Genomic DNA, 18,137 nt, shown 5'->3' with positions numbered 1-18,137 from the left:
TCCTGTGTTTGTCCTATTTATGACTGGGACAAAATTACATAATCTACACAAGTGGCCTATTTGGCTGTTTCCTACCTAAAATGATAGTACAAGGACAAAAGAGATGGTAGTGCCTTGGGTCATTTCCATCACACAAGGTTGGCAACCATGTGAATAGCACCTATAAACAATGCATGTTGGTTCCAACCTTGAAGCTCTGCTCTTTCCATTCATAATATGGTTTTATTCAAGCATGTGGGAAAAGGATGAACTTAAACAAAACTATTTAATTTATAACAATTCCTGTAACTTCTTAATGTATACCTTCTAAATACTTATAGGCTTTTATGTGGATAGACTTTTATATTTATTTTTATGGATAATTTTTGAATATATTTACTTCTAGTAAGACAGAAAAAGGAAATTGGCCCAACTTTAAACAATGCAACAAAGCCATAACTCCACTTGAATTCTGGTCATCTAGTATTGATAAAACATATAAGTTCAGTCAGGGAGTAGTGCCTCAAATTTCATCCTTGACTGAAATGGCCTGAGTTAAAATGGAATAACAAAGACCAACATCTGCAGAAATTTATTTCCAGCTCATCTAGTGGCCGTTGCAGTATGCATTTAAGGAAAACCAAATCAAAACACAAAACAACAACAACAAAACTCCCCACTGTCTTCTTTTAATCAGGAAACATCAATAATATGTTTGCCATTATTTATTTTGCAACCTACATCAGTGTCCTCAGTCTGTGAATGTCTCGTGTTGCTCCTCACTTAATAATCTCAAATTTGCTTATCTTTTTGATGTACAGGTGACAAAAGTGAACGAAGTCTTCTTATCTGTATCCTAGAAATGACTTGTGCTTTTGTCTCTCTGCTTGTGGAGAGGGAACTCGGCCCTGCACCCTGCTGGATTATTCAGCAATTTGGCAGAAAGATGACCTCTATACAACAGCACATTAGTAAGTTCTGGGAAATAGAAAAAGCTGCTCAAGCTAATAGCAAAGAACATAATCTAGTATTGATTTTTCAACACCTACATCCTTAAGGAAGGGTGACTTTTGCAAGCAATCTGAGCTAGCTCAGAGAGGCAGAGTGGGAGAGTGGGGAACACTTGACCTGGGCCTCAGTTTTCCCCATGACAGAAATAAGATGCTATCTCATTTAAATGGGAACTCATTGCTTGATATGCATACAGTTGAAAATCACTACAGCAGTGACAAAACAATGCTCTTCTTTTCAGAAGCACTAAATGAGAAGACCAGAAGTATTTTAAAGTTTTGTAATCAGTCCAGAAGAACTTCACAGTGGCTCTGTTTTCTCAAATAGTCCAAATCCAAAGTTTTAATACTTGCAAACATACTTTTTTTCCTCCATCTTTGTGTCTTTGTTGTGACCTAACAGCAACTAACAGCAAAGGACACTGAGGCAAAATTTCACATACCAAATTGTTAACTTTATTTATATAAACATTTTTGATCTTAGTTCTGCAAACAAAATTGGGAGACTGTAGGAATAACTAAAAGAAACAACTTCTAGCCACACACATGCAGTTCACCAAGAACAAATTGCTGAAAACAGTGGTGAATTATTATTTTAGTATTTTCCATTGCAAAAATTCTAGCATGAACTAGATGCAGCAGCGTGATATTTCAGCCCATTAGAGCTGAAACGCCCCTCCTATGCACAGTCTTGCTGAATGCTAAGTTAAAAACTTCTGCTGCATGAACCAAATGCAGAGAACTAGCACAGTGATGGAGTCCCTCTGATTCAGTGAAAAAATCATACCATGCAGATCTATAAGCCTTCAGTGTTCATGTGTTTTTTATTTAGTGCTCCTCACCCAGTGATGGCAAGCACACATATATTTATCTGCATTTTTTCTTCAAACAATAAAGAAAAGGTGTATGGCAATTCTTCATTACCAGTGTCTATTTAAATCATGTTCTTACATCCTAAACTAGCAAACCTAATCTCCTTGAAAATGGCCAAGGTCTGTCAAGCAGAGGGGTCTCTAACTTTGCTTGTTCTGCCTAGTCTTGGATAGGAAGTTCAGAGATGCTCCAGATGTGCATCACATGTCAGTTTGCCGAGGACAGGAGACTTGGATCACTTCTGATGCTCACTCAACATTATATGCTCTAGTTCCCCAGTTAGTATGGAACATTTGTCCCAGCATGATGGAAAAGTGACTAGATTTCATCCATGCCACTTTATGAATAATTTTTTAAATTATCAAATGTGCTGCATATTATGACCAGGAATAAATACCCATAAATAACAGCAAGCTACAGAAAGAGCTGTTGTAAGCACTATTCAATATCCCCCCTGCAGTATTCCCTTAGGGAGACAGGAGCAAAAGGTTGTCTTCTTATCTCCGTGTCATACTGAAGGACATAGATTTACTTCTATTTCTATGCTGAGTCTTTTGGAAGAACTAACAGGGATAAAGAGACCACAGAGACTGTTGAGGACCATACAACAATACAAAAAAACATGTACATGGAATGCTTTCTTTGCAGTTAATCAATATCATGCAATACTGGAAAGAGATCTACAGGGACAGAAAGTATCTTGAAATAGAAATAAAGTGTCCTTCTTAGAGAAGCATCGCATTCAGGTAGATAGAGTACACATCGACCTGTCAGTAGAACTACATTGAAGCAAATGAAGAATGTGTTCACAGACAGCAACTAAGCAGTACCATCTAGATTAAAAACATTCATGGCAAAGCTTCTTGTTCAAAATACTGGATGTTAAATTTTGACATCCATTGAATTATATACTGCCTTATGTTAGCACACTTTTTTAATGATCATGCTTATTTTGCCTGGTATAGACAACATGTCAAAACTGAAGACCCTTAATTCAGAATAGAATATGCAACTGTTAACCTTCTTTGTGCTTTGCTTTAAGTGGATGTAATTTCTGTATTCCTGCTTGTTTGCCCTTGGTGCTTCATCGCTCCCCAATAAGAAAAAAAGGTGGTCATACATAACTTAAAAAAATGTATCTTAGTGAAGCTTTCTTTAAATCCAAAATACATTCGCTTTTGATCAGAAATGCTTGGTTTTAAGAGAATTTTACTTGCAAAAATAAGCTTTTTATTTAGGGTAATAGAAATATGTAAAATTATTTCACTTTATGTGAAATACAGAATTTTAAAAAGGTTTAGACGTCTCAAAACAGGAAGTATTACTCATTTTCTAGCAAGAATGTGAGAAAAGCTATGTATACTCGAAAGCATTTGAAAGGAAGACAAAGAATAATTCATTGTGCATGAGCAATGTTCATCCCACCATAATATTTAGGTTAACACAGCCCACTAGAGCTAGAGCTCTAAGCAAAAGCAGCCTCACCTGTTGAAGCCTGATCTACAATGGGTGGTGACAATCCAACTTAAATTTATTTTGTCTTCTTGGCTTCAACAGGGCTGTTTTATGAACATGATCACATGAATTAACATAATGTCATGTTTATTGGTGCCTTTTACTGCAGAGGGTAAAAATAGCAGGTGTCTAGGGCACTAGATAGGCTAGAGGGTTTTAGAAGAAAATGGATTATTTGAGCCATTTAAGAGTCAAAATCTCACAGAGATGTGCATAGCTGTGAGACTATTGCTCTATTTTAGAGACAAATTTAGGCTAATTCAAAATGCTAAAATGTGGCTATAGATAAGGAACAAAAAAGATATTCATTCAATGAGAGTAAGTTTCACACACAGGAAAAATAGAGGTGCCAGTACTACAATGATCCAGTTAAATCCACATGAAGCAGCTTTGTGTGAGCCAATTTGTCTAGTGTGCCTAGGGAATTCTGACATAAAATGAAAGAGCTGCTTTGTGATGACAGCAACTAGTTAAAATCAAATTGATATACTCAGGGTATTATATTGGATACAAGATGAAAGAGTGCTCTGGTTTGGTGACACTGCATATCAAGGTTCTCACTCTGTGTGTTGCAGCCATTCATATAATGAATTAAATTGAGGTAGATGGTGAATATTGAATTTGCACTGCTCTAAAGCAGAAAATCTAATCTAATACAGGTCATTCTTACATAACTGTTTTCCACGAGTAGAATAAAGAACATGCCTTCTCTCATAAGTGGCAACACTGCTGAAAATGACTGTCAGATTAACCTCATAAACAAAAGTAGTCTGTCACATCTTTTTTACTTTATTGCTGCCCAAAATAGGAAATCTAAAATTCTCTCTATATAGTTATCATCTATTTCTCATTATACAGGAAGTTAAGACCTATTCTCAGATTTCTTCTGGTGCATCTTTATTTATAACACAGAGATTAATTTTATGGGACACTTCCCGGTTATAGTTATTTTTCTTGCTCCTTTAATTAGGCACCTGTGGGCTGAAATGTCCTGAGCTTGACATTGTGAGTATACCAAATACTAAAACCCTGAGCCTCAGTTTCTTTTCCAGTCATTTAAGATATTTTAGAACTCAAGCTAGGTGTGCCATTCCTTGTACAGTCATGTTTTATTTAACTTCTAAAATTTACCTGATGGGAAAAAAAAAATAAATCAATGGCCTAATAATAGATGTTCCACATTTCATACTGTGACTCAGGACTCATTGAAAGATACTATATATGATGAACCTTTTCAGTAGCTTTTCCTTTCACTAAAATGCAGGGAAATAATGAATGTTTTTTGTGGTTAGCACTTACTATTTATCATTTAGATCATCATTAGCTGCTTAGAGACCAGGCTTCACAACCCTACATGCTTGCTGGAAATTTGCAGCATGGGAGGTCAGCATCTGTCCTTCCACGATGGAGAAGGAAGCCTGGCAGGCAATACCTGTGCATTTCATACCCCCTACTGTCAACTCTGAGACATGCACACAGGAGGCAATGGGAGGAAAAGATGGGCTGGAGGCTCACCTGTGGCCCAAGTGAGCTGGGAACTTTTCCAGGAGCTACATTCCAACAGCCTTCAGCAGGATGCCAAGTGCTGTGACAGGCTTTCCTGGATGTGTGTGTGAGTGCATGGGTGTGCCTTTATGTTATACCTGTGCAGCAAACAACATGTCTGGGAAGTGATCCAATGGGTCTGCTTTGCCTGAGACATCATGCCCAGGTCAGGTTTGAGCCCAGAAGCTCTGGTTAGAGTGCAGGCAGGGCCCTGGAAGTGTGTGCTGATGAAGAGGGTCAGGTTTGCCCTGACTCAGCTGAGGCACTGACTGCTCTGCTTTTGATTAGATCTGATGGGTTCTTGGGCTCACAGAGGTGCTGGATAAATTTTACACTGCCAGTTGCAGATCAACAAAGCTATTACCTGGATCCTACGTTATTAGCTACCTGAAGACTGTTAGGGCTGTGTTCCAAACAAGGAACAGCTGAGGCTTGATTTGAAGGTGGTAGGTCTGGGAAGGGTTTTGGGATTTGGGTGACAAAGGCCTCCAGCTTAGGGCTACAGCCAGGACCGGCAGTGTCCCACAAGTTAAGAGCAGAGTTGAAGTCAAATTTTACAGCATTAGCTATAAATTTACACTGGGAAAGACTGTAGATGAAGGTTTAGAACATGCATCTTTATGCCTCAGTAAAAATGGTGTTGCTGTTTATTCTAAGAGACCACAGCCTTTGTGCCAAGCCAGCACCATGAGCCTCAGGACCAATCAGGCTTTATCTGAACTTGGCATGCCTAGAGATTTGGTTTAGCCTGTGACAGCAGTTATTGAATGACATGGTGACTATTCCCCTGTTCTGCTTTTGCTTTGGTACAATTTTTGTATGATTGCATGGTTCAACAGTCCCATGTATTTTTGTAACTAACAGGCAGGAATGACCATTGTAGGTACTATCAGTCAGAACAAACTGTCTCTGACCCTACAATAAAATGCTGCACTATTACAGCCAGGGGTTCCCGGGGTCCATCCGACCCCGGGCAGCCATAGGTGTCCTGGATAGCACTGAACTGATAAGCACAACCTGTCCAGATCCCTCAGGCAAGCTCCCAGCCACAGGCAATCTTAGCAAGCAGCTCAGCTCTTAAGAGAGATCAGCTCTTTGGTGAATTCAGCTCTTCAGTGATTTCAGCTCTTTGCTTGCTAAGTGCCTCAGCAGACGTGCGGGGAGAGAGAGAAGAAGGCTGTATGAGATTCCACAGCAGTGTCTTTATTGGCAGCTCCTGCAAAGGGTTTCAGTGACAGCTCTTCTGCTGAACTGGGCAGAAATGGGGTTTATATAGGGTACAGGGGTGTTGGAAATGGTCCAAGAGTAAGGGTCAAGGCGAATACGACCTATAGTCTTACAGAGAGATAACGAGGGTCCAAAGGTGGAGGAGGGGCTTCTTTGGTCCAGTCATCATGACTAGGCCTTTCTTATCTTAGGCGAGTGACCGCCAGGGAGGCCTTGCAGGGCCTCTGGCTGCTACACTGCACAGAGGAGTAACTACATGGGATGATAGAAGAAGCCTTGAAAGCAGAGGCACAGGATGATATGGGAGGCCCCACCATTATAAACCACACTCAAGTGGTCTGTTACCCAAATACAGCCTTGAAGGATGAGTAAAAACAGTTTTGAGGACAACAAAGAGAACAAAGGCATAACTGACTTGGGTAAAACACATCAACATTGGCTCATGCATCAGAGGAGTCTGTTAACAAACAAATAAGACTGACTCCAAGCAGATTATAGAATAAGAAGGAAAAAAAAAATCCTTCAATATCAACATCATGCTCCTCCTGGTAAAGGATCCACTATACCAGCCCATTCCAGACTGTAGCTATTGAGCCTAGAACCCAGAGAAGCAGTGGAAGGTTAAAAATAACACCGGGGAAATGGGTGTTACCAGAAAGTTTGCATATCCTTTATTTTAACTCTAATTTGAACTGTAAGTCCTAATGTTATTGTAAATGGGCTAAAAATACATCATTGATAAGCTAAGACTTTGATAAAACCAGCAATATATTTTTTATTTTGCATATTCAGTGAACATGGTCTGAAATGAACACCTTTAGCAGGTAATGAGATTTTCAATGTAACAAAATGGCAGAAATTTACACCACTTAGTCTGTAACCAGTCTGCGAGAAATGGGTAAGAATTTTTAGCTGCATCAACAGCTAAAGATTAATATTTAGAGAAGGATCTTACTGGATTGCATGGATTGTAGGGCCAGACTTGCTAGAACAGACTCCTCTGACTAGCTGGAATTAAGGCTTGGACTAAGACTAGGTATGTTCAGACAGGATTTTTAAGGAGTTTGGTAGGACAAGATAATCAGCCACTTCTTGGAGAAAGTTTGTCCACAGAACCAACTCTAAAACATACTTTTTAATAACACATTTCATCCAGGTTGTGTTACCTTTTTCCCCCCAAACACTTATGACTCAGTGCCCCATATTCTATTCACTTATTTACATAGGCTCCACTTTTATATCAATGTCACTGCTATTACAGTTTACCTTGCCGGTGTCTCATCAACATGTCCAGCACAAAAACCATCCTGGGAGCTACTCTGAAAAAGTTCAAATCTAATATGTGGCCACATTTTATTGTCCAGTTGCTAGTAGATAAGAAGGTGCATTGCTTATCCTTGTAAAAGGAAAACCATCTTGAAAGGTTTTGTGCTGGGAAAGCTAGGCTAATTTTAAGGTGGGGACTTACAGAGGAAGCTGGTTTATGGCTAGATTCCCCACCAGCACAGACTGCCTATGTGTGAGGTTAAAAGAGGCCAGGAAGCTTGGTTTTGTGGTGTACATTGCAAGGCCTATGTGGTTATTTCTAAACCTAAATCTGGCTGGAGTCACCTTTACTGTGTCATTGATTCCATCATGCACACTGTGCCTTTTAATTCATCAAATATGATTTCTTCTGTCATCCCAAAGTTCAAACGTCTCCAGGAAGCTGCAATGGTTTTAAAACAAAGCTTCTCAACTGATATTGCCACAGATAAATTTTATTTTCCCTGAAATAATGTAATTTACACACTAAGATGGGAAATAATCAGTCCTGCACCAGTAAGTAAATGTTTAAGATAAGCTTCCAATAGCCTATCTAGGCTAAAAGTAGACATTTCAGCAAAAAGAGAACATTTTATCCTTCCCAATGGGCCATGCAATATCTGTGCACAGATCTGAAAGGTCATGAGATGCCAGTAGTGAAAGCGGGGCTGCTCTCTGCACGCTTGCTGCCAAGTTTGCCTTTTTTACCCCAAGCAGCAAGTAATGCCATTTAGCTTCCCTAAAGCTTCCAACTCCTTTATTTGGAATAGGCTTTCAGAGATCCACATCCGACACCTGCTTTACCCCTCCTATGTCCTGCAGTTGTCGTTGCCCTCTTCCTTCCTCCTGCCAACTTACCCCTTTGCCCCTTCCATCCTTCTCTGCCCTCCTTCACAGTCCCACCAGCTACACTCCCCTCTCTATACCTCAGGCTTCTTACCTCCTCCCTCCTTTTGACATCTGCCCAAGCACAGGCCCATTTCACCACCACCATTTATGTTTCCTGGACCCACACAGCTGTGCCATGTCATTTGACATCTCTCTTTCTTTTCCTCTTTCTGGAGCTTCTGCTGCATCTGATAGGTTACAGTCCCTCCAGTCAGCTCTTGGCTTTCATGGACACTCAAATTCCTCTATATCAGGCTCTATCTCTGCTTCTGAGGGATCTCTTTGTCCAAGTCTTCCCAGACTGGTGTCAGGCTCTGAGGGTACCATCAGACCTTGCTGTCCCAGTCCCCTGCCAATCCCCACATCCTGTTCATGGCTCAGGAATCCATGCCACTGCCTGGTGACACTGCAGCAGGGCCTGTTTCCAGCTCCCCACATCCCTGCCCAGCCCAGTCATAGGCCACCTATGGACCCACCTTCCACCATTTTGGCTCATCCCTGTCCTCAGGCCCTGCCCTGACACATGGAAAGTCTGCAGGAAGTAGATGGCCCACGCAGTGCCCTGACACACCTTAGGAGAGCTGCATGGAGTGCCACCACAGCTCTTCCTGCTCTCGATGCTGCCATCCACTACTGGTCACCCAATTCCTCTACAACAACTCTCCTTCTTGGTTTTTCTTACACCTCTGTCACACTCCTCATGCTCCACCATGTTCACTTCTAATGCTGACTTAGGTCTGAACCTGTCCACAGTGTTTCATATTGCTGAACATCAGGGACCTGCAGGCATTTGCAGAAATGTGAAGGCAAGAGAAGGTCCTTTCACTACTACAGCTACTACAGGCTAAAGCAAATCCTGCATTTTTCTTATTGGAACTATTTCCCTGAAACTGATTGTGTATCCTGCACCTCTTCTGGAGAAGGAACAGTTTAGTGGCAGTGTGTTTTTTTGATCCTTAAATTCAACTGGCAGAAATTGTGGCAATAAGATGTCTTGATAAAATAAATGATATGGAAAGGATCCAGACAGGAGTCAAATTGCTTGAGCTGGAGACAGCCCTGGAAATGTATTATTCCTACCTTGAAACAGACCATGGGCAAAAATAAAACAAGCCTTCTCACTGCCTCACCGAGCACTACAATCACAGCAAGTTAGGTCTCACACACTGTCCTATGCACCTGGCAGGTGATGCCAAGTGGAACAGACAGCCTGAAAGCACAGGTGGATAAATGTTTACACTGATTTCAGGGAGAAAAAAGGAAACTGCCCTGCTCTCTCTACATGCCCCCCGAATGGTCTGTGTGCCCGGTACGGGAGCCCTGTGTGCAGGGCGGCTCTGCAGGGATGCTGGCCGGGTGAAACAAGCATCTCAGCAGCGCCTGTTTCTGCTACCGCTGGGTTTGCTCGCCCGGCTAAGGAAAATGAGGGAAAACATTCCTTCAGTGGCACAGCACCGCCTCGTGGAGACGTTTAATTAGTGCCGCTCTCAGTTTCTTAGGGGAACAGGAGGCAGACCTAAGTCAATTAACTTCGGCTTAGACTGGAGTCTCAAGGAATCCTGCGTAGTCTGTGGTCTTGTCCGTGCAGGGGACCTGATTTGTATAGGTGCAGGAGTTATACTGGCACTATCATCGAGCTATTCTGGGACAGTTTCTTGAGAGTACAGGAAATTTTTCAGGAACAGCAAGAACATTCACGTGACTACAACAGTAGAACTGCAACAGTAGCCAACATAGCTAAGTTAACAGGTCTAATTGGGTGCAATTCATGTGCTGTGAGATTGAATCGGATGGGTGAAGTGCTCCCATTGTTATAAGGAAAAGCAACGGCAATATTCAAATATTTAAAATAAATGACTTCTTCCTACGATATTCTGATTCTTCCTGGCATACCTTTATCTCTGCCTTAGAAAATAAAAATTACATGAACTCTAGCTTTCACAGAGCCACCATTGTTGAATTCACTCCTAATGTGCCATGACAACTTTCAGTACCCTAGGTAAAACTCTAAGCATAAGTAACTCAATGAATATAGAGCTCTCTGTTCATGTTGAGATGTACTCAAGTTATAGCTCAGTTTAATTCAGGGAAGACATTGAGCCTTGGTCTCCTGCTTTACTAGGCTGTTGGATGCTTCAAGCATCTCTCACTCTCTCTGCTGAAGTTGCTTTATTTTTTATAAAAATGTGAATGGGAACCTAGAAGACTGCTCTACGGCTATTGCAAATAAAATTAAAGTGTTCTTCATAGAGGGCAGCTACGTTGCAAATCTGGTTATTATATATACATATGGCTTCAAAAATGGGTTGCACAAATTCATGGAAAAAAACTTCTGATAGCTACTAAACATAAAATACCACATGTGCATCACAAATCACTAGAGGCTGGGAAAGTAGATGAATTTTGGTTTGATACAATACACATGTTCCAGGTCAACAGAGGTAGATACCCTGACTGACTAGGAGGATACAGGCTGTTTCGTTCTGTCTCAGCTAGTGCTAATTCTTTTTATAAATTAGAAAGAGCTTCACTAAGAAAGGTTAAAGAGAAGAACCTCTACACAGGTCATGACTTAGTGCAAGGTCTGCAAAGTATGGCATATGAACCATCTCCAGGCAGCACATGGCAAAGACTTCCAGTAGAATTTCAGCTCCTTGCCAGTCTGTGTTCGGTGAGTCCCCAAAAGCCAGCCTCAGACAGAGCCTGCCTGCAGTCACAGGAGCTTGGCTCACCTCCCTGAGAGCTGGCCGGATGCAAGTCCTCATCAGCACCTGCCCACAAACCTTTATCTGCCACATTGGACTCAATAGTGTAGAGGCTCAGGGTTTGAGTTTGAGTTTCTTAGCATCAAACTTGCCAGATATCTGAATACCAGTTTTCTGCTTCCTAGGACTGCAGCCTGGGCATCAAGCTGTGAGATATTTAGAGGGTATGTTTCCTGCTCTTTCTCTCTCTCTGCCTCTTTTTTTTTTTTTTTTTTTTTTTTTTTTTTTTTTTTTTTTTAAAGTTGGAAAGACTGTGGTTTACACAAGTTATTTCAAGGAAAACTTGAATCTCAAAACAAAGGAGAGAAAAACTATTTCCTTTCCAGGTCTATAGCAACAATAGCTACAAAATTATAGAGCAACCTAGAATAGAATAATTATCATCTGACAGTTTGCAGCCTAGACAATCTATTTTTTATTTCTGCAAGCTAAAACATAAATTACCAATAGTATTTTCTGCATAGGCTTTATAAAGCCCTATTATTTGGCCCAAACCCACATGATTTCCTGACTGGTGCACTGAAAATAAGCTGAAAGGCAGAAAGACTATACAAAGCCTTTCAAAAGTGTTCACATTGAATAGAGACAACCCTAGAAGCCCACTGGGAAGGCCTTTTCTTTATCAACTGATGGCAGAGTCCTGTGTGCTCCTGACAGAACTCGGCTACTCTATCAATCACAGAGACTGAAATCCACTGCAAAGCCAATTCGGCAACTCTGACGGCTGGAGTAATTCAGTGTGAACATAATTGCTTTTACTTAGGATTATAATTAGGACCCATTTGACAAATGTCACTCTGGCTGGGCCAGGGATAGTGATCAGGAGCTGTGAGATCCATACCTTCTGGGCCATGGCTCCTGGTGGGCTGAGGAGAGAGTTGCATTTCCCTTCATGGAATTCTTCTTTACATTCACGGCAGAACACAGACTGAAAAACAAACCAAAGCATCCCAGTCATAAAAACACATTGGGGACATAGACAGCAGGTTACAATCTTGAAGAGTCATACAATAGATGATCCCTTGCCCTTCTCTTCCCATTAAATTCCCATAATCCTCCTAACTGTGCATCTTGTTATGCACTCTGATCATTAACACAACAATTTTGCTGTTATTATTATACATTTCATCAATGAAGTAACGTAAATGCCATTATTAAAAAATGAGATTTTGCAACATGGTTCATATAGGGACATAAAGTCATACTAGATAGTTATGGGTGTGCTTTTCCTGCTGTGAAATCTACTTTAGAAGAAGGGTGATAGCTGAAAAAAGCTGTTCTGCTCTATAGTGTTTGCTAATGGAAATAATCTATTCATAGTTCTGATTCAAATGCCTTCTCTATAGAAAACTATTGCTGACTTTGCTAGGGGATGACCACTTTATAAAAGGCCAAATGAAATACCATTTTCTAAGAAATTACATCCTTGCCATAGGCCTTTATAGGATGGTTTAAAAAAATCCATAGAAAGAACACAATGATAGGATACTTAACACATGGTTTAGGAATCTACCTCTAGACCTTTATTGCATTTTTAGCAGTTGTTCTGGTTTTAGCCTCCTTAAATAACATTGTTCTTTACATAAGGCTTCATTGAAAATAATGTCTTTTGCAGGTAAGTGAAACAATTCTCCCTAGCTCAGTCTGTCTGCCTCTGCCACCTAAAGTGGTTCATATGTATCAAGTTTGATGCCTTTTTTAAACTCTAAAATGAAGATATCTGACTTGACATGTGTCAAATCTTTGACCCATCAATGCTGCATTAAATTCTGTGTCCTTGCAGGTAAGGGGAAAAGTCAATAATGTAGAATGGGTCTCTCTTACGCTGTTTTAAAGCTATTCTGTCTTGATGCAACTCCAGACTCTGAAAGATCTCTCAGAGGTAAGCCACTCTGACTGGCATTATAAGCAAGACTTATAAAACAGCCTTGATTTTTAGATACAGAGCTGCGTTCACAGATAATGAATAAAGGATATCAGGAGGACATGACACTAGAATGTTTGTCTGCCAGTAATCCCAGCTTTTGTATTTTCATTTTGAAATCTTCCAAGCTGTATTTTCACTTTTCTAAGAAGCATTGAAAATCATATTTTATTGTCATGCTAAAGAAACCACCCTTTATGAAAAGAAGCCTAGTGCAAGTCCAGAAGGATTGTTGTTTAGAAAGGCAGGGAAATTTGGAGCAGTGGAGTGGAGTGAGTGTTCTAACTTCCAGAGATATCAAACCTAATCACTTGTGTGCTTTTGTGTCACTTCTCCCTCTATTTTGATAATGATCCAAAATATTTTGTTTTACTCCAACCAACACTGATTTGTTAATTCACTTGTGGTTGTTAGCAAACAGCTTCACAATGGAGGCAATTTTTTTGTGGGGTATGTTGTATGGGAGGCTGCATTGTTGTAATAGAGCATCATTTAAATACAACAATGATTTGTAGTGCATTAGTGGTCAAAAGTTTTGGGCCTGTTAAGCTCTGCTTATACACGTAGAGAGTTTCCATCTGGATACCTAAGGTCTTAAAGAGTTGTTATCCCTTAACACTTAAGGTTATGCCTCGGTTTAATTGAATTTCCTACTGTGTATCCTACTGTCTTTTTCCTTTGTGACTTTATTTCCTTAAGAGCACATCTGACTGACAACATTTGTCTGATAGCTTTGTATACACTTGCTTTATCACTGCCTTATCACACAATGGCTCAGCTTGCTTTCCTTACTCCAATCTCTCATTTCCCATGCAAGCACAATCTTAAACCTTTCATAAACATTGTAAAGGAAGAAATAATGAAGAAAGAGAAGAAAAATAACCAGGGCATATATTTTTGCAGAGACATTCTGGCTGGCTAGTTTATATGGCACTGGTGTTTATTACAATAATAAAATTCATAAGCTCCTGCAGTACTATTTAAGATGTGAAATGCATTTTATCATTATAGAGGCCATATTTTATACTTGCCTTTGAAATAAATGATCTTCAGTACCAATGTTACCAATATTTTCCCCACAGGCCTATTGGAAACATTCATGAGTGTATAACTAGGCCTTTCACTAACAATTGTATATCCTGCAAGTAAGTCTGTGAGTGGACCTGCCACATCCTTGTAATGAAACAAAGCCTGATTTTTTTTGTGAGACAGGATACTCTTTTCACATCCTATTAGATAATGGATGAGATGTAGAATCAGTTCTGTGGCAAAGAAACACCCTGAAGGCTGATCAGTTTGTCAGAATAAATAGGCATCTCCCAACAGAAATGCATTAAGCACTCCCTTTTTATGGCAAAGCATGCATCATAAAGAAAAGGCATGTCACTTACAACAAAGAGCAGTTTGTGATAGTTTTTTTCATTTTTTACTTTCAGACATGAAAAATATGATAAATTTTCAGTAACAAAATACAGTTGCAGTAAGCAACTGCAAAAATGCTGTCAGTTAACTTGTATTTTATGGCTTCATTAATATTAATACAGTTACTTTGCCCTTGGAAAGGATTTGATGTTCAGTCAGGATTTAATACTTTTGCATAAATTTAATATTAGTAAGTGTTCAAAATTACTATAAGTACTGTAATTACTAATAATAGTTACACTTTCTTTTCCTTCTTGTGCCAAAAAAAGACTGGCAGATTGCTGTGATAATATAAACAGCAAATAAACTTTCTGTGTCTTTACGCATTTAGCACTTGCTGCTGTTACCCTTGAAAGATTCTTTGGTTGAAAAACAGCCAACACAAAGAATAATTCCCAAAGGTTCAAACCTACCCCTGCATTAAAAAGAGGATTAGCAGGGAAATCCCCAAAGCACTTAAGGGATTTAGGCACTGGAAATTAATATAACCTGTGTGTGGGCTATTACAAGCTTTTGAATATCTGTAAAAGTGTATGAGATAGAACCAAGCAGAAATCCTAAATCCAGTGACCTCAGAATAGGGGGTATTAAAAACCTCAACAGGGATTCACATCCTGTTTTTAAAATCCTCCTATCATTATGATTATTCAAACAAAAGGTAAAATCAGACCAAACTCCAGTCACGTCTATGGAATTCAAACCCCATAGATGATGTCTGCAGTGATGCTGAATAAAAACTAGGGTGATAAAATGAAGCTTCAGTCTCAGTTACTCCTGACTGGCCCATTTATAGTGTTTTAAGTTTGGAAGTGTGAGCAGAATGTAGCTCTTTTTTTTTTTTTTTTTTTTTTTGGATGAAAGGAAAATGAGTTTGTCACTTGCATGCTATGCTGCTTGGTTTTTTAGAAGTAAGATTTTACCATTTCCTTTTTCACAACATTTCAAAGATTTGCTTTCCCTTGGATTAAGCACCACAGCTCTCATTCTCTCTCTTGCCTACTGCAAATGCCTTTTCTATGGTCTTTGATAATATCTCCTTATAGTGCTTATAAATAATACTGTTAAAATAATCTTCCAACTTCAATAAAATACTCCCATTCCCTGCACAAAGCTTCAAGTTTGAGCTCCCTTCTTTTATTTTAAAGTTACTCCTCAACTCAGATATTCCTTTTCTTTTTCACCCTTACCTCCTTCCATGTGTCTATGCAGAAGAATGCAGGGAAGTTTGCAGTGAGGCAGTCATAGACAGGGTTTAATCTGCATCACTGTAGGTGCACTGCTAGGGACTTCTTGCAGAACTCAAGCACATACCCAGATTTCTTACCAGCCTTCTGCAATCCATGTTGAAATCTGAGCTATCATTTCTTCCCTCCTACAGTTATCACTCTTGGCTTTGTACTGAAGACAGACCACGTTTTGGCCAAGGTGTGCAAGCCAACATTCACATCCAGATTAAAGACATCAGGTGAGGAAAGATGCACTCATACCTCTAGTACAGAGTTTCATTAGGTCTTCAAAATCACTTTTAAAATTTGCGTCTAATGTCTACTTTGACTCTTCCTAGTTTCAGCTTCCAGCCACTGCTTCCTAGTTTGCATTTCTCTGCTAAAATAAAGAGTCTTTCAGTATCCCATACTTTCTCCCTGTGAAGGTGCTTAGGTACTGTAATTAAGATACCTCTGAAGTTCGTTTAACCTACTCAGAGAATCTCCTAAGCTTCTCACTGGCTAAACCATTCATCCTCCTTCTCTCCTCCAGCCCCAAATCATATTCATTGCACTTTTCTGAGGATTGTCTTGTTTTTGTCACTAGTTATATTTGACTAATCTGTATCATTGCTGTGCTGCATCAGCAAAGTTTTTTTATATACTTCTGAATCACTGTTGAGTACTGAATCATGACAGGTTTGATGACAGTCCCTGTCAAATGCTGCTACCAATACCCTGCTTTGCATAGATTCTTCACAGCAAACACTGCTTTCTGTGGTCTGCCAGTTCTTAAATCCGCATGACCAAAGCACGATGAGGCATTCATACTGCATCACCCGACAGTGATGAAACAATGCTCCTGCTCGGACTCCAACCACATCAGTTGGAACCCAGCCCACTAACAGTTTTTTTTGGTATAACATGGTGATGAATTCCTTATCAGAATATTCTCTAGTTTGAAGTCTTACAAAAAAGACTTGAAGAAAATGATTTTGTGCAATTACTTTTTCTTATCAAACCTGTAATTTCATCATAGAATGAATCAGTTACTTCTGTTATGACTGTTGTCACTGAGATTATATTGACTTGTAAAATCTTATAAAAATCACTCCTTCTATGTTTTCTCTTTTGCTCATCCCTCATTCAGTAGTGACTGTCTGAACCCTTCACTGCTGATGAGAACTGTGAAAATTAAAAGCTACTGAATGCAGGCAGGATCAATTTCTTCATCAGTACTGGAGCAAAGCTAGTATGCAAGCGATGCAAAGGTTCTCAAAAACCATAACTACATGAACAAAGAAAACCAACATAGATCTCCTCATCTTTCATTTAAAATGCAGTGCTTACAGGTTTTACCTTCTTTCTCAGGGAAACAAGTACATCAAGAAATCAACCTTCAATGCATCTACCTCACTCTTTCTTCTAAAATGAAGCTTGAAATCAAGCTTGAAACCAAACCAAGAAAGTGCTACATTATAATTCATGCTAAGGTTGAAATAAACCACAACTGGCAAGTGCTAATTCTATTATTTATTGAGCTGCCAGAAAATGCACTTTAAGTGATCTTGTAATGTGAGAAGGCTGTAGTATAGTCTAAAGAGAATCCCAGAGAAGCCATGCATAATCTAAGACACATATGGAATTAAACAGACATTTTTATGTCTTTAAAACCAGTTTGGTTATATATTACACATCAAAGCAAAAGAAGCATTCTAAAATACTTGCACAGCTTTGATAACCACAGCATCAGAACATCTTGGAACTGTAAGAAAACCTCCTTCATTTGCATGCCAGTGAAGCAAGAGAAGACTGCTATTACTGTTTTAGTGACTGAAGCCTGATTTGTAGAAAACCTGGGCCACAGATCTCTAAAATCTAAGGATATTAATTCAGTTGATATGTGTACCTAAATGCCACTGAATTGATATGTGTACCTAAATGCCATTGAGTATCCACACTAAAGGTACTTGTCCAAGATCACATAGCAACATGTAAAGAAGAATTCCAGTTTTTAGACTTTGGACTTCCCCAATAGCCATCTCAGATTATTCCTCTAAAAAAACACATTCTAGTTTCATAAGGTCAAAATTTTGCCTAACAGAGGTAATCAGTGAAGTATTTCCATACTTTCCCCCTGCTCTCTTTTGTAAATGAAAATATAATGGAGGAGTGTAACTATGTAGTCACCAATAACACAGAATATCCTGAGTTCCAACCATCAAATAATTATATGATATAGAAAAAAATGTATAGTTGTTTGCTCTTTATCAGAATAACAGGATTTTTTTTAACCAGACTTTTTTAACCTGAAGAGTGTTTTATTAAATAGTAGTACAAACAAGACACTAGATAGGTAAAAAATTAATTATCTTCACTGGACAACATCAACATCTGGTTAAAAAACTACCTTGAAAATGTAAAATATTATAGGGCACCAAGTCTCAATCCTAAATGAGCTTTTCTAGTCAAACCATAG

The 18,137-nt window shown here is 39.4% G+C and overlaps 1 protein-coding gene across 1 annotated transcript in view; it reads right to left on the bottom strand.

The window, feature by feature from the left end:
• The window catches only part of PRKN (parkin RBR E3 ubiquitin protein ligase), a 673,918-nt gene that overhangs the window by 4,887 nt on the left and 650,894 nt on the right, over positions 1–18,137 (bottom strand). Inside the window, exon 10 of the mRNA XM_053972975.1 lies at positions 11,949–12,035. Within this exon, the coding sequence (XP_053828950.1) occupies positions 11,949–12,035 (87 nt within the window). The remainder of the gene's footprint in view (positions 1–11,948; positions 12,036–18,137) is intronic.

The sequence above is a fragment of the Vidua macroura genome, chromosome 3, assembly GCF_024509145.1.
Source record: "Vidua macroura isolate BioBank_ID:100142 chromosome 3, ASM2450914v1, whole genome shotgun sequence".
NCBI classification, from domain to species: domain Eukaryota; kingdom Metazoa; phylum Chordata; class Aves; order Passeriformes; family Viduidae; genus Vidua; species Vidua macroura.
Note: the sequence above shows the minus strand (reverse complement) of the source record. Positions and strands in the feature narration are given on the sequence as shown.